Source organism: Protopterus annectens, chromosome 1.part0, assembly GCF_019279795.1.
Source record: "Protopterus annectens isolate FY-2018-M chromosome 1.part0, PAN1.0, whole genome shotgun sequence".
NCBI classification, from domain to species: Eukaryota; Metazoa; Chordata; order Ceratodontiformes; family Protopteridae; genus Protopterus; species Protopterus annectens.
In genome coordinates this window covers 292,463,418-292,486,186 of record NC_056725.1, presented here as the reverse complement: position 1 = coordinate 292,486,186, position 22,769 = coordinate 292,463,418, and the positions used below count along the sequence as shown (strand labels likewise).

Below are 22,769 nucleotides of genomic sequence, written 5' to 3'. Positions count from 1 at the left end.
TGTGCTGCTGTTAGTCTAAATGTGTGTAAGACACTGTAAGCTTGTACTGCTGGAGCACTTGATGTGGCTTTAAACAAAGTCTTAGTAACAGCAGAGATGTCTACATTCTCCAGAATGAGAAGAGCATACAGGTTGTGGAGTTTCTTGTTTAGGTCCCTAACATTATGCAGTAATACCCTGAGGTTGCTTTGAGTTTTTTTGGCAATTTAGTCATTTTGACATTGACTAAAAAAGGCTCTAAAAAAGGCTAAAACATGCTCTAAGGGGGTGGATGTTTAAGAATCTGAAAAATGAAAATGGCAATAAGAAAATTGTACCTTCATCTTTTGTTTGCCATAACTAAACTGTAAGCTCCACACAATTAATGCTGGAAGAAATGTTTTAAGTATTTTGAGGAAGTATGCCGCAAGGAAGGAAAGAATTGTCTTAATAAGGATTGGGTTAGATGGACGCGCAGGTGCATATAGCTGTAGAGCTGATGCAAAACATTATCCAAAAGCCTTGAGTTAAAAAAAACAGCTATGTCACATTTGCTAACTGGGAGTTTGAACATTCATGTCATGTCATGTCCTTAAGTGATAATTATCTGAAAACAGTTTAAAAAATGGGTGACTGACACATATCCAGGGTCTGAACACTGCAGGTGGGGTGTTATCTCTGACACATATCCAGGGTCTGAACACTGCAGGTGGGGTGTTATCTTTGACACATATCCAGGGTCTGAACACTGCAGGTGGGGTGTTATCTCTGACACATATCCAGGGTCTGAACACTGCAGGTGGGGTGTTATCTCTGACACATATCCAGGGTCTGAACACTGCAGGTGGGGTGTTATCTCTGACACATCCAGGGTCTGAACACTGCAGGTGGGGTGTTATCTCTGACACATATCCAGGGTCTGAACTCTGCAGGTGGGGTGTTATCTCTGACACATATCCAGGGTCTGAACACTGCAGGTGGGGTGTTATCTCTGACACATATCCAGGGTCTGAACACTTCAGGTGGGGTGTTATCTCTGACACATATCCAGGGTCTGAACACTGCAGGTGGGGTGTTATCTCTGACACATATCCAGGGTCTGAACACTGCAGGTGGGGTGTTATCTCTGACACATATCCAGGGTCTGAACATTGCAGGAGGGGTGATATCTCTGCCTTTATATAAGGAGTGGGGTACATGAAACTTCTTAGATAAATAGAGGCCTACTGATCTTCTTAACATTGTTTCTGTACATAGATCATTATGCATTAGGATTTAAAGCAGGAATTACATAATAAGGATGTTAGAAAATACATAGTTTGGTATTATGAAGGGAAATTCTACAATGACTAATTTACCTTTTTTACTGATATTACCCCAGTGGCTATAGAGCTTAGATTACATGGGAAAATAATATCTCTTGACTAGAGCAAGATCTTTGATGAACTCATATTTCATAAACTATCAGACACTGAGGGCTTGATATAAACAGATCCAATTTAGTATAAATAGACATATTGAAAAAACAGGAAGTGATATATTATACATGGTGAGGATGTTTTCTTGAGGGAGTTGAGTATGGAATTCTCAGGAAGTTCAATTTGCACTTTTTTCTTGTACTTGTCAGGGAATTGCCTGAAGTTTTTTGACACACATAATTTGCTGCTGGACACAAACTGCAAATCTATTTTATAAAACAGGAAAATATGAACATTCAGTAGAATGCTTTGAATTGTATTACTGGATTAAGTCTGGACAAAGGCATAATTATTGCTGCAGTTAAAAAATAGATTCATTGTACTGGGAAAGAGAAACTGTAAGGGAAATGCATCCAATATTGTGAGAACATCACAGATGTTGTCATGCAGTGCCGTCTTGGCATCATAGTTGATAAGACCATGAGTTTGAAGCCATACATAAGTATTATGTGTACTGCAGCTAACGATCATATGGGGTATGCATCTGTTGGAGCCTGGTCATGATAATTCCAGCTTCAAAAAGTTTTATTGTCTAGACTATTGTACGACGGTTTAGTATTGGCAACTGCTGTCATCTATTAAACACACAAGACTCAACAGGTTTGATGTAAGTTTCTAAAATATTGACAAGAAATGATTTTCATTTTTTTAGCTATACTAACATGTTTGAACCTACACACATACTCTTATTGTAGTTACACTCTCAGTGATCTTGTACACTACAGTTTAGAGATAATTATGCCTTTCCCCAGACAGTGCATAATCACTTAGTGGTTATGACAGGGGAAGCTTAAGGTTAATATTGAAGAAGCCAAGTACAAGATGGTATAAATTATTCTTCAGTGGTGGTCTGGCTGTGGAATCAGTAAACCTGCTAATATGAGATCATAAACAGACACACTAAAGTTTGGTGTGCAGTGAATGTGGAGAGCATATGGTTTCTGTAAGCAATAACCAGTTTTGTATTTGATATGATGATTTATACAGTCATTTACAATATTTATAATTATTACATGTAGAATATCATAACAGTTTGTTCAGACTGCTGTAGATTGTTGCTTTTAACAAAAGAACAAGAAAATTGCATGAATGCAGATTACTGTAGTGATATAATTCGGAGTCTGTGGATAGCTAAAGTCAACTATTATTGAGTTACTAGAGCAATGCTTGTCTTGCCCATATCCATGACATAGAGAATTATGATCAGGAGGTCAAAGTTTGTTATAGTGGTTAAGGTGTTTACTTCCCAGCCACAAAGTACAGGTTTTGTTTCGTGGGAAGCATGAGTAGGCTGGGATTGTTAGCCTAGTAATCACCTATGAATAAGTTCTTGAGAAGTTGGTGGTTGGTAAAATGGTTAAGGTGTTTACCTTCCAAACACACAAAGTACAATGTTTGATTCTCACCTTTATGGAAAATTAGCTAGGCTTAAAATGGCTTGCAAGGGCAGCTAGCCTAGTACTACGAGTATAACTACAACTTATGTGTTCAACACACAGATGGCAAGAAATTCACCTCAAAAGCTAAGCTTGACAGGTGAATTTATTGGCATACATGTAGAGAACACATAATAAGGGTTATGATTGATGAGATCCAATCATAATTCTTTGGAGTTCATGGAACTGTATCTGCTTCCCTTCTTATCAGTTACAGAAAAAAGTATAGGAGTACAAGAGTTTTGCTACCTTTTAAAGACTTTGAATGCTGGTAAAATACAGTGCTGCCAAATAAGCAGCAGTCAGAAATTAATTGTCCCTCAGAATAAAGAATTGCTTTAAAAGCAGTTAGACGCTTCATTCTGCCACATATTTTGTTTATAAATGTGGCAGAGTTAAATATCTAACAGCTTTCAAAGGTGTTTTACCTTCTGCTGCTATTCTTTGCCTGCCAGTACTGTCAACTCTTATACTGTCAACTCTTACTCGCTGACCCAAGACCCAATCATTACAGTACATAACTATGCTTAATAAAAACCTGGTAAGCATCTTTCTAATGATAATGACTTATATGCTTTCCCCTGCAAGTATTTCCAGCGGAAAGCATATAATGAGTTGTAATAAGTGATTTGCACACTCAAGTGATTCATGACTTTTGACCACCACGTTGCTTCTGTTATACTGAAAGCTTTCTATATGGACCACCTCATAAATAAGGGTATTTCATCCAGGAACAAGGAGGTCATAACTCCCCTGTACTCCTTCCTTATCAGACACATTATCAAGTACAATTCCCCCTTCGGCATGTAACTTGCCAAGCACATGCAGCAGTTGGAGAGACCACTGAGGTTCCAGACCAGAAAAATCCAGGGTCTCAAACACCTATCCTATCCAGATAGGCTAAAAGCCCTGTCCCTCTACTTAGTGTCATACATACTGCTCAGAGGTGACCTGTGTCTGGCATACAAGGCCATTTCAGACCCAGCCTTGATGGAGTTGCTGCATTTCTCTAAGACAGCCTCCTCTCGTGCAACCCACATGCAAGGCCTTAACCTGGTCTGTGACATTAATAGAACTTGTTGGAAGGATAGATTTGTGTCCCAAAGACTCCCGTGTGTGTGGAATAGACTCCCTCTCAATGTCAAGCAGAGTACCTCTCTAGCACTCTTTAAGAGGAACCTGGACAACTGGATGGGAAACAGAAAATATACCTCTGGGATCCCACCTGTGTCCCTGCTGGACAGGGAAAACAGGTGTTGACTTTGAGGGAACATGGGTGAAATTCTTGGCTAGGCTTATAAGGGCCTCCAAGCCAGTAGACTAATATCCTATGAACCTATAAACCTATAGAACATAAAATGACCACTATAGCTGCGTTAATTAACTCCACTAAAAGTCCAGATTCACTCATTACTTTCAGTGAGATAGATTGAGTTAGGGGTTATGTGGACGGTGACCTAACTTTTTACCTACATGTCCATTTTTGTAAGGATGTTCATCTGTATTGCACAGCATTTAAACAAAGGAATTGTGTCTAGATCTAGGGATATCATTGTTCCCCTGTACTCAGCCCATTTTAGTCCTGTCATTATGGCTCCTTTAACGTGCATCTATACAGACACATGCAATAACTGGAACACCAACAGAGATACCTTACTACAAGGATACAAGGCCTAAGCAATGTGTCCTACATGGACCAACTGCCCTGTCACTATACTCATTATCCTACATACCGCTAAGAAGTGATCTGTATCTGGTGTACAAGACATCCTCTGACCCAGTACTGATGGATTTACTGTACACCAGCAAGTCAAATGGCATCAGAAATACTATGTCTAGTCATCTAAACCTCTTCTGCAAACATCAACAGAATGGTTTGGAGGGAGAGGTATGTCTCACAGAGGCTTCTGGTGTTCTGCAAAAGACTATCCATCCACATAACATAAAGATCATCTCTGTCCATATTTAAGCACAGCTTGAGTCTTTGGATGGGAAATAGAAAATTTACCCTAGTACTTCCCCCTGTACTACTAATGGGCAGAGGCAGCTCCTAAATGCTTTATCCTATGCATGGGTCCCCTCAAATTATCTACTGTACGATCCCAGTAATTCTTATTAGGGGTGATATATAATTATCAACCTTGGAATGGGAAAGGCCAGTTTCTAACCAAATGGGATAAGTTCATTTGAGCATGAAAATGGAAATTGGCTGTGCTTAAAATGACCCACAAGGGCAGCTAGCCTAGTGCATACCTATGGACTTTGGTAATTGTCAGGGAGTTTAGCAAAGAGAAAATGACTAGGGGTATGTGCATGTGTATATGGGTGTGCCAGCATGTGTAAATATATGCAAATGAGGTATGCGTGCCTGTGTTTATGACTATCTGGGGGGCTGCACTGGGGGGGGTGGGTTAGGGAATAGGTAGAGCTGGTAGGTGTGTGTGGGGGTATGGGCTAATGGGTGAGCATGTCCACAAGTGCATTCAGGTGTGTGTGTGTGTGTGTATGTGTGTGTGTGTGTGTTTGTGTGTGTGTGTGTGTGTGTGTGTGTGTGTGTGTGTGTGTGTGTGTGTGTGTGTGTGTGTGTGTGTGTGTGTGTGTGGATAGATGACCCTACCTCTGAGCACTCCACAGACTAATGAGAACAGGCTGTAATACAAGGATAGGAATACCTGACACCAGGGACTCTTTTGATATGTTTCTCTGAATAACTTTAAAAGGTAATAGAACAGCAGATTTTGCTGCAAAAGGTAAAAATTATTGATAAGAAATATGAAAATCTAATGCCAGCATTATTGACTGACTGCATTCATCCATAACAGGAGCACAGTGACTATAAGAGGTGAAATCATGCATGTTCTGTAAAACCATGGGCAGTTGAGAAGCAAGGGAAAATGTCTTTGTGTGTGTGTGTGTGTGTGTGTGTGTGTGTGTGTGTGTGTGTGTGTGTGTGTGTGTGTGTGTGTGTGTGTGTGTGTGTTTGAATGTGTACATGTATGTGGGGTAATGGATGAGGGGGGTGCCTGTGCCAATGCAATACCTGAGCCACCAGAGGTCATTGCCAGAGCAAAGTGCTTTTTAGAACTTGTAGTAATCACTGAGTGATTCAGTGATGTGCAAATTATCTGAAAACTAGGAATTTCCTCATTGTGGCTAATGTGTCTCTGAATAACTGTTTTTTTCATGATCAAGCTAAGGGTCCCTTACCACTGCAACACTTACCAGTCAAGATTGGGTTATTTCTGAATCCCGGACTAAATTTGTAATTAGATGCATTTGAGTATAACTTAATGACCATTACCATTTTAAAAATATCCAGAACTAGTGGTTTGGAAATATTCATTTTGTCAGTGAAGATGCCATAAAGAATAATTAAGAATAGTTATGCCCATAATTTTAGGAAATAAAATGTGGAATTTTGAAACTAAGTAAATGAACCAAGTTAGTATAGAGAATAGCTAAGAATAGTTATATGCATAACTTTAGGCAATAAAAGATGGATTCTGAAACAAAGGAAATGAAGAAATGTTCACTGAATAAATATACAAATAAGGAAAATAAAGGTACACTTAATGCATGCCATACACTAATGGAAATCCAAGTGGAGGGATTTAGTTTAGAGTATGTAAACATAATTTGAGACATTTGAGAGAATCCAAAATTGTTCATAGTTTTAAAAAGTATAACCTATGTAATCAAATAGTTTAGATGCATCAATAGTAAGTGCAAATATATATGATATTTTCTGCTGAATTAAGTGAATCCATTATAATTGTTTAAACAAACATTTGACAAGATTTTGTAAAACTTGGCTGAAAAGCAGGATTATATGTAACAGGTTGTATTTTCAAAGATTCACTAAAACAGCAGAATAGAGTTTAATATCAGACTTATAATTTAGTTAAAAGGATCCAAATATTTATTTGGTGTAGGAATCAATGTTTGTCTTGACTGTTTCAAGTACAGATTTGTTATCCCTTTTACTTAAATGAAACTAAACACTTTAGGTAGAATTATACTAATTTTATCAGTAAATTTATAACTCATGATAAAGTCATCATAAGGATTTTTTACCAACTTTGACTGTTTCATTGTAAAAGATCATTCACATACATTTATGATACCTTGGGAAATTTCCAAAACTTAATTGGATTAAGACAAACATCCTAAGAATAATTCCATTTCTTATTTTTATTTATGATAAATGTTATAAAAACTTCTAAAGTCAGTTTGGCATAATTTATTGTGTTGCTTTCAATGTCAATAGATGAGATCTTTTGGATGTTTGGGATTCTGTATTATGTTGGTTAATAGTCTTGAATATTATTGGCCCATTCAGAACAGATGACAACCATTCTCACCTGGGAGACTGGGATAAAAAAATCATTTAATTCAGTCTTAATCTCCTTTTTTGAAGATTAATATATTTAACAATTAACATTTTTGTAACATTCTAATTTGGTTATTAAGTTCAGTTTCTTTAATGACATTTTTCTTCTCGAGAAAAGTTGCTTGGCTAATAATTCAACATTCTAACTAATTAAGTAAATCAAGTAAGTTACTGATATCTGCAAATAGGTGAACATCAACCAACCACGATTTCAAGATACAGTTCATACCAAGCCTATTGATATTATTTAAAAAAGCTGTAAATTAAATGGTAAGTGGGCTTCTGAGTGTTCTGAAAAACAGTGGGATTTAATTACTGCATTATAAACAATGTATAACTGGCAAAGCTTTTTTTTAAACTAAAAATAAATCAAATTAAAGTGGAGGAAAAAAACATAGAATTAGGCTAAATGGAACCAAAAGGATCTGAATGTTGTAAAGCCCTGGACTATTTGAGAAAACTGATTTGGCTTTGTCCTGCGTTATGGCTGAAAATGGTCCTTGGGTCATTTGAAATATGTTACTTATTAGTACTCAAAAGAGAGTATATCATTCCAACTGATGTGTGCCTGTATGCATGAAACTTAGGTGTATAGGTTCATAGCTAATGTTAGGCTAGCTGCTGTTGTGGGCCATTATGCGGATTAATCAATTTTCCTTTCAAAGGTGAGAATCAGACTTTGTATACTGTGTCTCTGAGGCAAACACTTTAACCATTATACCAACCCCCCCCCCCTTAAATGTACAGGTCCTCCCAATAAGAATCAGGCAGTTCATTATCAAATGTGTACTAAATGTTTCAGAACTGTTTGTGTAGCTAAAATAGGTAGTCAAGTTATGTGTTCCAAATTGCAGAGTTTTGCTAAACAAATCAGATAACCCCCCCACACACACACACCCCCACCCCCGCATTAAATGTTAACATCTTTTAATAGGGCAAAACTTTCTGTCCCATTCATAAGTGTGAAGAACAGACGTCTGACCATCAAATGACAAAACTTTGAAGATTAAAAATTAAAGTTGATCCAACAACAGATGAGTTGAAGAAGCCTAAATCTCATACACATCTCACAAAGATGCAAAGAAAAGTAAATGCAAGTATTAGCTAATTGTTCAGAAGTAATGCAGTGGGTCCACGACAAGGGAAAAGGGCTAATCTGTTTTTTTGTAAACAGAATAGTATCTACTTCTTCAAGATTATGTGGCCATGGAATTTGTAAATGTGAGCTGTAGAGAATTGTGCTCTTCATATGGAGAACGCAGGAAGTTTGCCTCCATGCAGAAACATGGGCAAGATATATGTAAATGCAGATGTAACAAATACAACTTAACATTTCTTTACTATGTTGGATAGAAAAGGGATGCTGTCTATACAAAAATGCAGTCCGCATTGTTGTTTCTGTTATTTACAATGGCTATTTGTGCAGTTATTGTGAAGCAGATTCAGTGTTGTGTGTTAACGTAATGGTGAAGGACTACTTTAGAACTCTAACACTGCCTGCATCATTAGTATGTAGCCTTCAGACACTTTCTGGAAGAAGTATGGGTCATTACATCAAGCTCCTGTATGAATATAGTGCACACAGTGCAAATACTAAAGCCAGCACATTAAGAGTTTGAGTTTGTGGTGGTGGTGCTGCGGTAGCGTTGTCGCCTCACAGTAAGACGCTGTCCGGTTCGATTCTCAGCTAGAGCGTCTTCTGCGTGGAGACATGCGTGAATGTGCGTACCTTCGTTGAAGGTTGTACATTAGGGCTGGTAACTCGGCACGTAAAAATCAACTACCAATTATTAGCGGACTGGAGTTCTGCTGTGGCGACCCCTAACCGGGAAAAGCCGAAAGACACAAACAATTAGAGTTTGAGTTTAGGGATGCTTGCATTCGGGATTTTGACTAAATAGTCTTTTGTAGTTTCATTGTTTTTCAAAAGTCATTTAAATGGTGGCCTTATGATATTTGCTGTTAAATGTGGGATCCTAAAGCTGTGGCAATCACCTTATTTATCTGTGATTATGCGTTTTATTACAACAGTGAAGCAATACTTGGAGTAATACTAGTTGGCAAATGTGCTCTAAGTGACACTTTCATGAAGGTATTGCACTTGCAGAGGATCTTGACATGACTCTTGGATCAGGTCATAATATTTATTCTCAACCTCCCTAATGGTTCATTTCTCACCCTGTCAAAACACTGAAGCTGTGCACTGAGACAAGTGTACTCAGTTTGCCACTACATTATATCCACCCCCACATATCCATTGATGATTATTGTGTATGAGACTAGGATAACGTTAAATTAGATGAGCCCCCGGCAGTGTTTATGAAAACCATCATTTGACAATGGTGGTCTTTGGATGGTCTGTCAGGAATCTGGTCATATATGTAACTGTATATGCTGTAAAACACTCCCATAGGTGCATGCAGCTTGCTAAATGTGATCTGTCTTTAGGCTGGTTTTTGTAGTGAGCTAATGCATTACTGTACTTATTTCATTTAATGTATTATCACTTTCCAGAGAAGGAGAGGGAGAGAGCAGGAAGTCAGAGAATTGTAAGAGGAACATCAGGTGGGAGGTGCTAGAGACCAAGCCAGCTGCATGCATAAAATGTAGACATGGGCCTGTAACATCTAAACAAAACACTATTGCCGTAAATAGGTGATATATCTTCTGGTCACGATGCAAAAATGCCTCACTTGTTAGGCAATGTTAGTTTCTTTAAAAATATTATGCTAATAAAAATATTTATGAAGTTAGCACTATTTTCGTTATTGTTTACGACTACTAGAAATTTTGAGTGATGGTACTTATTTTTCTTTTCTCAGAATTACCGAACTGATGGGATACCATTCTGAAGAACTACTTGGCCGATCAGTGTATGAATTCTACCATGCATTGGATTCAGAAAATATGACGAAAACCCACCAGAACTGTAAGTTCACAGCTTTAGTCTTCTTTCTTGTATATCCTACGTCTTCTCCATAGATATCCCTTTGACACAGACCAGTTGCAATGCATGCATTAATGTGAGGTGAATAAAATCCCGCTTCTTGATTGACTTGATATCAATTCATTATTAAGCATGCACATGTACTGTACATAAATCTAAGTGTATCAAATGTTCATTCAGAATCAGTGTGTACTATGCTGGTAATAAGAGTTTGGCGAATTAAGGCCCATGCAACCAGAAATCAAACCCATCAATAACTAAACATTCAGAACTGATCTTCATTAGAAAACAGACTCTACTGTGAGTCATAAAACTCTGAAAACCGTAAGTGCAATCCTACACCAACATGCAAAACGTGGTGTTACAAGTAAAAATAATTTAAATAAAGCCATCCCGCACCTCGCACCCCTCCCCCAAACCCAATGCTTACATATGCTGTCTCTGAGATTGCTGTACCACAGAGAGGAGGGAATACTCTGAGGTACAGTAATTCTGGATTTATTAAATATTTCCCTGCAATTGCACTTAAACTCTGCATTCTGTGCATCACACTTATGATCCTTGAACATACAAATCTTGTAACACTGCACAAGTAACATTTAACAAGCGCTTTTTCTAACTAGTGTACTTTTCCTGAACATAAATAACATAGTATTGTTTACAAGTTTTACAACTTGCAAGACTGGCTGTTGAAAACTTTTTTTTTATTTTATTATTATATCTTTATTAAAAATGATTTTTTTTTAAAAAGGGTGACATAGGTACATATACAGTAATAGTCAGAGTAAACTTTATTGTCATTTAGCCTACACAGGTGCAGTCTCAATGAAATTGCATGCATCAGGCTTGAATTGAGAAAACATATACATACATACAATAACAAATACAACGGACATATATTCATCATATATTAATAGAAGTATGCACTACAAGTGCTTGCATGCTCTTTGCTTGTGACACAGTTATTCACTGCCATTTGCTGGAAAAGGCAAGTTCTCTCACCTCCAATAAGCCAGTTTCCCATAAATATTTAGCCCTGTCAACCACCTATCTTCAAAATTGTATAGCCCTACCAGAACCATAACTCTAACCCTATAGTACCCTTCTCGATCCCTAATGCTAAAACTTCCTTCCCTCTGTCTCTAAACCTAAAATCCCCCTCCCGCTCCCTAACCCTAAGATTCCCTTCTTTCTCTTCCTAACCCTGAGACTCCCTTCTGTCTCTCTAAACCTAAAATCCCAACTCCACTCCCAAACACTGACTCCCTTCTCACTCCATAACCCTAAAACACCTAACCCCACTTCCTGACCATTGCACAAATCTACACTTCCACCCCCTCACCAGAGCTGCCACACTTACCTCTCTCTAACTGGATTAATATGTTTGGGAAGATGCAGCAGCTGCTTTCCTGAATTCATATTCAAGTTTGAGCATGAGGCGAGTGCAGCCTGCCCAGTCTACAAGAGATTGAGTCCTTGGCTACAAGACGAGTCTTCAGTTTCTTGTAGAACTCCCTAATAGAAATGAAAACAAGTTATTTTGTTGTTTTCATGCAGTATCCAGTTTAATAATGTGCATTAATTGCTCAATCGCAGCTTTTCCTTAAATTTCACTCCTCCTCCTCCTGAATGCTATTCTGCATGTAATGTTCCCATAAATTCCACTTATTTCTATGTAATTTGCTCCTTCCCTTTTCTAAAGATTCAGTTTCCAGTTCTTTTATCTCCTTTACAATATTCAGTACATCACTTACAGCTGGTTTTGACTTTGATTTTCTTTATGTTAGTAAACTGTTTTACTGTTTTACATTGCATTGTTATTCAAGTGAATGCCGTCCATCTCATCAGTTAGTTATCTATGCATTGACTTGAACAATTCCTGTACCATCAGTATTTTCTGTAGGTAAATCTTCCTTGTACCTGGGAAACTTTCCAAGCACCTAAATAACAGGATACATTTTGGTACTACAGCCAGTGAAATGGGCTATAAACACTGTATAATGCGTGTAGCAGCATATTTATTTTAATATTGACTTGACTGAGTTGTATTTAAGCTACTACAGTTTATGATGAAATGTAGGGAGAAATAACTAATTTTACAATAATTAAATAAAGAAATAAGCAAATAAAAGGCCATTTTACAATAGCAAAAAGCCATTCCTTAATATTTATTATGCTGATGCTTGCAATATGTGGTCATGTATCAGAATAATATGTATTATGCTGATACATGCCCACATATTGCAAGCATTTAATCTATCTAGTTTCCATGATAAAATCAGGTATTAGACAAACTTTGACCATAAGAAAGTTGATATTTTGAAACTTCAAATTTTAGAAGTAGACACACACATACACACATATATATATATATATATATATATATATATATATATATATATATATACATATATATATATGTATATATATATATATATATATATATATATATAGATATATATATATATATATATATGTATATATACACACACACATGCACATGTGTATGAGAGTCCTGCAGTATACTGTCATCACATCCAGGATTGTGTGTAATGTATGTATGTACATGTGCATGAGTGTACTGACATCCCATCCAGCACTGTGTGTAATGTATATATGTATATATATATATATATATATATATATATATATATGTGTGTGTGTGTGTGTGTGTGTGTGTATATATATATATATATATATATATATATATATATATATATATATATATATATATATATATATATATATATATATATATATACACATACCTGTGCATGAGTGTACTGACAGCCCATCCAGGACTGTGTGTAATGTATGCATATACATGTGCATGAGTGTGCTGACATCCCATCCAGGGCTGTGTTTCTGCTTTATGTCCATTACTTCACAGAATAAGCTCCTGCTCCCTTGTGATCCTGAATAGGACAAAGTACATATCATAAAATGAAAGAATGAATGAATGAATGAATGACATGAGTGAATGCATAATATATTTTTGATATTGACACTTTTTCAATGTTATTAATATGTATTATCTGTATTTATATTATTTCATTCTCAATTTGTTGTTTCAGTCTTTATGAGGCTTGTATATTTTAGTCTAGCTATTATTTTGGTGTTTATAATATTGGCCTGTATTTAATTGTGATACCCATGGTGGATCCAAAACAGATTCTGATGGGTGAGCTACTGCTGACCAAATATGAGTGTCAGTAGTCATTCAGTACTATATCGTCCAACTTCCTGGTACCTCATTTTCTTTTCATGTTCTGTATATTTAGAAATGCATGTATAAAGCTGTAAATACTGAGTGGCAGAAGCAAGTGAATTTCATGTACCTTGGGAGGGTGGCCTAATGGTTAAGGTGTTTGCCTTACAAACTCAAGGTGCAGGATGTGAATCTCACAAGGGATAATTGGCTAGGCTTAAAATGGCTCGCAAGGGCAGTTAGCCTAGTACTAACCTCTGAACAAGATATCTATAACTCTCTCAACACACTGTCCACTCCTTACCTAATTTTTTCCCTCTCCTCAGTGTTTATTACTACTCAAAAAAAAAAAAAAAATATATATATATATATATATATATATATATATATATATATGTGTGTGTGTGTGTGTGTGTGTGTGTGTGTATGTATATGTGTATGTATATATATATATATATATATATATATATATATATATATATATATATATATATATATATATAAAGGAAATTTCATTTGCTCATAACTATTATTTAATATGTACACAGTACTAACTTTATTTTTCTCACAGTGATCTCCACTGAAATGCGTGTGTTTTTCTTTTTGAACATGTATCTACTAGAAAACTGTACTGAATACTACTTTTTATAGACTAACTAGATGATGTGTATTCTCCATCTTACTGTATGTATACTATTGTACTGTCTAATTATTCTGTGGAGCTTTTCTTCCCAGGCCTCTGCTGAAAATGGGCTTTTGGCCCTGTCGGACTTTCCCGGTACACAAATGTAAATAAATAAATAAATATAGTCACTAAAGGTATAAAAGGAATCCATAATACTAGGTATTAAATTCAACCCAAGACTTGTTTGCCCCACCTCCAGCCCTTCCTATGCACCTGGATTACATCTTTCCTTTTTATTCATATTTGATCTTACTTTGCAGCTTTGTCCACCATCTTTTCAATGCATCATAACTAGCCAAAACTGCACTGAAATAATTGAATTAAGCTGCAGGGCTAGGGGTTGCTAGACCTCCAGAAGCCATGGGTTTCTCGATGACCTGAGTGTGCATAAGTAATAGCAATGATTGCTTTGCATGGATTTCAACAAATGGTATGCATAGTATGGACACTGCTTCTATCAGGTCAGATCAGTGACTGTTTAACTGATCACAGTTATACTCATTTTGTTGACTCTGTAATGTCAGATGTCTGTTGGTGATAAAAATGTAAGTACAGACACAACTCTAAGATCAAATAAACAATAAAGCACAAGTGTCACAAGAAATGATAAAAAAACACAGGAATAAAGCCAGGAATCCACAAAATTGTTTAATTAAGCGCTTTCATCCCAAACATTTTGATGAAGTTTCTATTTTGAGACGAAAGCACTTAATTAAACAATTTTGTGGATTCCTGGCTTTATTCCTGTGGGTTTTTTATCAAATAAGTAAATATAGTTTCAGAAATTCTTTCAGTACCATGGCAGCATTATATATGGCCATTGACACCATTTATAACAGTATGAATGATTCCGAATTAACAGGGTCTGTTCATTGATGTGACAGGAGCACTCTAAACAGTAAATAATAACCTGCTACTTTACAAACTCTGCAAATTCAAATTTTTCCCAAATACAATAAGATGGGTTCAGAGTAACTCCTCCGCCAAAAAACATTCCAGGTGCACAGACTTTTGAATGTGAATGCTGTTAACATAGGAGTCCGACAAGGATCTGTTGTTGGACCACTGTTGTTTTCCCTAGTCATCAATGATATATCCTCTGATCTGAATCATCATACTCAACTTGGCCCTTTTTTGCAGATGATATCTTACTACTTGAATTATGTAAGAACTCTTTGACTCTTTAACACAAACTACAATCTAGCTTTACAGATTTATAACACCAAACAAATAAAAATGTGCTTATAGTCAGTCACATGAAGTCCAACATCATGTATTTGGCACCTAGTAAAACTCAATAAATCCTTAAAATCTAATTATTACTGATACAGACATGGACAAACTAGCACTGGTAACAGAACAGAAGATCAAATTGGACTCTCCTCCTACAATGACCAAGTATACAGATGATATTATTACCAAAATACTCCAACAAAAATTTGCTATAGAACCTCACACCTCCTCACCCCTGCAGCTTATAAAACCTAAAATGTGCTTATATTTAAAATCAAGTATGGGATCCATCTTGTATCTCTTCATTCCAGACAAAACTACATGAAAAATACAAATTGCTATAAACAAAATCTCATTGGAAAGATGATGAAGAGTGATGGATTATGAACAGTACTGTTTTATAAAAGTTGGGTTGTTTGAATTAATACCTTAGGCTTTTGGTGGATGATACTTGTTTTTTGGACTATGAACTACATGGTCTTCTAACAGCTTTATGGTCTGAGATTGAAGTGGAAACTCTATCTTTTGAAGACTGCAGTGATTGGTTTTGGACAGGATTATTTTCTGCTGCATATATTTTTTGCCTCTTATTAGTGGTTTGTCATCGATTGGGTATGAGGCCTACTAACAGCCGCATTGGGAAGAAGTGCGGTTTTGGATTAAAATTTGTGGTCTGTATTATTCCATATTTTATGAGCCGAATCGGGGGTTGTATCGGTAAGATGAGAATCAACAGATTAAGAACAGTACTGTTATATAAAAATTAGGTTGTTTGAAACTTAACCTGGGTTTTTTTGTGGATGAAACCTGATTTAGAATTATATAATTATACTGTTTCACAATAACCTCGCGGTCCTTCACTGAACTGTTAGCTATTTTAGTGTCTGAAGATAACAGTGACTCTTTTTGGATAAGAATATTTTTTACCTTCTAAATGTGGTTTGTCACCGATCATGTATAGGGAAGGAGAGGAACATTTACAAGTGACTCTTTTACAGAATATGTACATTTCTTCTGTTTGATACGAGCTTTCACAAATGTACTCATATATTATTTATTTCAATAATAGATTTGATCTGGATATACGCTTGGAATAATTAGAATTCACAAATATTTGATGCCAATTGGCATGATTTACATATTGTATTTGAATTAACAGTATGTTATCATATTAATGTGTGTGTGTGTGTGTGTATTATATATATATATATATATATATATATATATATATTTTTTTTTTTTATGCACTTTTTGGATGCTATATTGTTTGATGCTAAGTTTTGGTACCTGCATTTGATGTTTAATGTTTGTTACTGTTTTTTGACATAGCTTGGTTCCCTTTTCTTTATGTGTTATTGGTAAATGTTGTATAACATCATTGGGTAGGCTATAAGAAGAATTTCAGAACAGCCTACTTATATAAATTATATTGAATTACTATTTTGAATAGTTTATATTTACCAATTTGAAGAACTAATGCACTGGATCTTATAACCATATTACAAGGCCTTTTAGTAGATAGGAACGATCTGCAAGTTTTTGGTTTGGCCAATTCAGGAGGGAATATGGTTGATGCAAACACTCGGGATCCATCTAGCTTGTGTGAGCTAACATTCAGTAAATTAACAAAAAGCATGAAAATGCTTCGTAATAATGTATGGCATTCAAAGTTGTTCAAAGCATATCAGGCCAAGAACATTACCCCTAGGGGATTGAGAATACGGATTCAACCGTTGGTGGGTCATATTGATGAGATGTTGGCTGATGAGGGGAAAAGCCACAACAGAATGCCTCGATGGGTTTTGTTAACATATTATCCTCATACTATGTGCGTATGATTGCTATCAACATATCTGAGGTTAAGTTACTATGTGAGGAAGTAAAAGCATATGGGGGGGGACTTATTATATGACATGTTTTAATAAGTTAAACAAAGATTTATTACAGCTTGAAAAACAGTTGAAAGCTAAAAAATTGAGAAATTTAACAGGGATATGGGGGACTATCAGCGGGAGAAACCTTTTGGTTCTAAGAGGAGTGTCAAATTTACTGGTTTAGATACTACTACATCGGTGCATAAAAGCAAAAGGCCTAGATCTATTCTTAAAAAGCCCAAAAGTACTTATAGTAGTACTTCGGGTGATGATTCTTTAGCCATAGACATAGAATGTACTAACAATCAGGGGTCACCTGCCCCCAAAAAGCCACATAATGTTGATCAACCTTTAGGTATGGCAAACACAGGGGTGGACGAAAACATAGAAAAAATAGACAGTGTGGAAACTTTGCTCCAGGTACTGATACCCCATTAAGTAACAAGTATAATGTTCATAATATTTCTTCTGTTCAATTAGCAGAGGTGGAACAACAACCTTTGAATAAAGGTTTGAACTATGTCCCTGGCTTTTTTGTTGATGAAGACATTATTGCAAATGATGGTGTGGCATTCTGTCGTTTGCTTAATCTTAGGTTATATTTTGGTAATCAAGATCAGTCTCAAAGAGCTAATGATTTTAGATTCCGTAAGTCTACCTTTGTACCCCCAATGAATAAACACGTTTCTATTTTTCAAGATTCGGTACTTAAAGATCTACATTTCAGGATGAGTCAGTCTAGAATATTGAGTCATAATTTATCAGCTAGTGAACAACAGGCATTGAACAAATTATAAAATAATAAGAAAATAGTGATTTTGCCAGCTGATAGGAAGGGGCAGTTAGTTGTTATGGATTCGGTCTGTTATTTTTCTGAGGGACAAAGACAACTAATGGATGCTAGATATTATATGCATATGCCACTTGACCCAACCCACATATTCAAAAAAGAAATTCATACATTACAGGCTGTGGAAGAATGAATTATTACAGAATCAGTAGCACAACAGCTAATAGTTATTGATCTGCAAAGGCAGTATTTATATTTATTGCCAAAAATCCATAAGAATTTGGAGAAGCCACCGGGGAGGCTGATTATGTTGGGTATTGGGTCTCTTACAGAACCTCTTTCGGAGTTTCTAACACAATATTTACAGCCTTTATTAAAATTAGTAAGATCTATGATCCAGGACACAACTCACTTTCTCCAAATAATATCAGATATGCAGTTGGAACTGGATTGGCTGTTGTGCACATTAGATGTCACCTCTCTGTACACGAACAAACCTCATTAGGTAGGTCTTCAAGCACTGCAATATTAGTTAAATAGGGCAGACATATATCCTTCTGGATTTAATACTTTATTGATATGTTTAGCTGAGCATGTTTTGACCAAAAATGTGTTTTATTTTCAGGATGAATGTTACTGTCAGGTACAAAGTACTGCTGTGGGGGCCTTGTTTGCACCCATATATGCTGATTTGTTTATGGGGTTCCTAGAAGAACATTTGACTTATGATAGTAATAATAACATTTTTATGAGGGAAGTAGACATCTGGAGACATTATCTTGACGACTGTTGGATGGTATGGCGAGCAGACATAAGTTATTTATTGGAGTTTGTCCAATATCTTAATGAAAACAAATGGGGTATAGAGTTTACATTAAATTTTGATTCCAAAGAAATACATTTTTTTAGATGTTACAGTTGTTAGGAATTCTGATAATACTCTTAATACACATGTATTTCAGAAATATCCCCAATATAATAATTTATTGTTTGCTACTAGCCTGCATCCTCGACATATTATTAAAAACATACCCAAATCTCAATTTATGCATATTAAGCGCATTTGTTCTACCAGGGACAGCTATGAGGCCTACCAACAGGATTTAATTCGTAGGTTTAAAGATAGGGGCTACAAATATGGAAGTATTATATCTGCCAGTAATTGGGTGTCTAAACAGGATAGATCAGATTTATTGGAATATAGAGCAAAATGTAATCAAAATAATAATATTATCAGATTTGTCACTACCTATGGAAGTAATGTTAATGTTATCAGGGATATTATTAATTCTAACTGGAATATTTTGTTAGCTAATAATTAACTTTGTGAGGTCCTTACCCCTAGATACCAGTTCTCTAATTGAATGGTGTGGACCATGGGGGTCCTGTTTTAGGGGGGTATGTACTCTTCTAATCAACAATTGATGCTTATTGGGGATAGATTGTTGGATACCTTTTCTTGTGGTCACTGTTCTTCTTGTAAATTTATTTTTAAATCTAATCAATTTTCTGGCAGAAACACTAGTAAGGTTTATGTATATATAAACGTTTTTGCTAATTGTGGTACAGACTGGATGATATATTTAGCAACTTGTTCTTGTTCAGCCTGTTACATTGGCCAGACCTCCTGTCCACTATGTATACAAATGTGTGAACATTTTAGTGACATTCGTAACAAATGATCTTCAAGTGCTTTATATAGGCACACCATGACACATAATTCGGCTAGATTTAATGTTATTGTGATAGATAAAATTCAGGGAGATAGGACAAACAAGTTAGGCAGGCTTGCCATACTAAATAAAAAAGAAAGGAGTTGTATCATAAAGTTAGGTGGATTATTCCCCCCTGGTCTTAATGACCATTTATGATTAGTAATAAGGAATGTTTGTGTAATGACTAATTGTTAATTATGTATTGTTAACCAATTTAGTGTGTGTGTGTGTGTGTGTGTGTGTGTGTGTGTGTGTGTGTGTGTGTGTGTGTGTGTATGTGTGTGTGTGTATATATATATATATATATATATATATATATATATATATATATATGTGTGTGTGTGTGTGTGTGTGTTGCTGCACAGATTAATTTATCACTGAGGAAGGCAGTTATGGCCTCCTTTTTTGATTTGTGTTGTGCTTTTTGGCCGCTTGCACCAGTAGTACTGGTGAGATTTGTGTTTGGGACCCATTTCAAGTCTAGCCAGTTATCCTATTTAGTTCTTAAACCTAACCTTCCCTGGAGCCTAGAATCACCTAACCCTTTCCATTTAGTTATGTGATAATTACTAGATCAAAATGTAGATATTCAGTAGGGATCCTTGTGCTGGAATAAAGCATTTAGGACTTCATTTGTGGATTAGTAACACAAGGGGCAGTCCTGGGGTAAATTTCCTGTTTGCTGTTTTTGTAGATCTTAGCACTGCCAACTTGGTATATTTGGCTTCTTGTAAATGACAAAGCCACATTTCTATTTAATTGTCTTATCTACAATGTGTTAAAAATGGGGCAGTGTGTCCCATAAAAATAAAAATTGCAAATCAACCAGCCTAACTGTACACTTGGAGTTGGCTACCTGCAGAAGAGAGTCAGGAAGGGATAGTTCAATTACTTAGAAATAAAACTGAAAGAAAAACTGTATGTTGTGTCTTTCGGCTTTTCCCGGTTAGGGGTCGCCACAGCGGAACTCCGGTCCGCTAATGATTGGCAATAGATTTTTACATGCCAAGTTGCCAGCTCTGACGCACAACCTTCAACGAAGGTACGCCCATTCACATATGCCTCCACAAAGAAGATACTCTAGCTGAGAATCAAACAGGGCAATGTCTTACTGTGAGGCGACATTGCTACCGCAGCACCACCACCACAGTTAAATGTGCTTGCTTCTGTGTTAATGACTATTCCCTGAAGCCCATGCTGTAATCACATCTTTCTTGTAAGGACATACTTTTAATAAATGACAGTCGGTTGTATGTCTGCTTTAATTGTACATACCATAAGCAATATCATTTGCATTTATAACTGTAAATAACTTACAAATGTAGTGTCTCTACTTTGTTACTGTACTATGTACAAATCTGTATCCTTTAGACTGTGTATAACTATCAGTTTGTGTCTTACACCATGGTGCCCTGGTTGTGGCTGAAAAGGGTCTGTTGACTAACCAGGTTATCAAACTAAAATAAATAACAACAGATAAATAAATAACATTCACTTGCTTCACATAAATACACATTAGTGACGTAAAAGCCAGGGTATGACTGTTTAAGTTGAGCAAACAAAAACAGGGTCAATATTTTATCTACAGACACCCCTTGTACCATTTGCTTACCTGTAACATTTGTTTGCCTGCTAGGATTTAAAAAACTTAGCTTACCTGCCACAATCCACTCTATGAACTGCACCCTGACCACAACACTATATAGGCATAACAGAACACTGACATCCTGATAACAACTGAAACACATGACTGTCCCATTTGTTTCACTAGCCTGGACCTCTGATCTCCCGTATGCACTTCATCTTAGACTTTTTGCTGTCACCCCTCTTTGGCTCATTAACTTAGATTACCTTGTGGTACTGTGCTGCAGTGGCATGCAAAAACAAACAAACAAAAAAAACTTGAAGTAGCAGTTTATACATGAATTATGCGAAGCTGGAACTATATCAAGAGTGAAACTGGCATTTATCATACAACCATTGACTGTATAGTTGGGAGATAAACCCATGTGCTATTGTTGTTAACACAGGCCCCCGGATTTACTAATCTTCCGTGCAGGACTAGCTTAGTCCTGCATGGAAGTGACCATTTAGGAGCAGGACAGCAGCGCACCATGCATATTAATGATGCACGCTGCCCGAGCTCATAGGCTTACATGGAGCGTGTAAGAGTGCAGGGGCCGTGTCTGAGAGCAGAGCTCTCAGAATAAACACGCCCCCGCAATCTAGAACAGCAGAAAGGGGTATGCAATGAGCGAGACCACTCACAGGTGACCGCATATCCCCACCAACAGTCCCCCATGTGTATTACAGCAACAGAATGTAGAAATAAAATGAAGAAACCCTTTTTCTTCTTCTTTAAAAATCTGATTACAGCTAACTGTAGCTGTGTGGGTGTGCCCATCGCTTAGCTACGGTTAAAGCAGCTTAAAAGGCTGAAGAGGATAACAAGGAAGATATATGCAAATGAAGCAGCATAGCAATAGTGTGGTGGGCAGAGCATTCACCTTACATGCAGGCATTCCCGGTTCGAGTCCCACTGCTGCACATTCTATTTTACATAGCAAAGCACATTATGACCAATATTTTTGTTGCATAACCCACTAAATAACTTATATTTATGAGCTGAAGTACTGCAGTAAATGCACGTGAGGTATCAGTGTCATAATGAATAAGGCACTAGTAAGCAGGTGTAAGCACAAATAAGCAGTAGTAAACATATTTAAGCACTTGTAAGTGGTCTTAAGCCCGTTTGCATGGCGGTAAGCTATGCCTACACTGGCTAAGCAATTCTAAAGTTAACTCTCTGTAAGCAGATGCAACGGCAGGTTAGCAGTGCTTACCATCAGGCAAACCCGCTTACAACTGCTCAAAAGTGCCTTAATCACTCTGTATCCAATGGCCCTTGTTCTGCCCATCAAAAAAATAAGCAGCCATGCAGGTCTCGAACCCTATACACTATAGGCCCAGTAGTTATCCACTACGCCATCACAGAAGTACAGAAGAATGAGGTAGTAGCAAACAAGTCCTCACC

The 22,769-nt window shown here is 36.6% G+C and overlaps 1 protein-coding gene across 1 annotated transcript in view; it reads left to right on the top strand.

The window, feature by feature from the left end:
• Positions 1-22,769, top strand: part of EPAS1 (endothelial PAS domain protein 1) — a 1,067,454-nt gene that overhangs the window by 847,517 nt on the left and 197,168 nt on the right. The window contains exon 7 of the mRNA XM_044059908.1: positions 10,106-10,212. Within this exon, the coding sequence (XP_043915843.1) occupies positions 10,106-10,212 (107 nt within the window). The remainder of the gene's footprint in view (positions 1-10,105; positions 10,213-22,769) is intronic.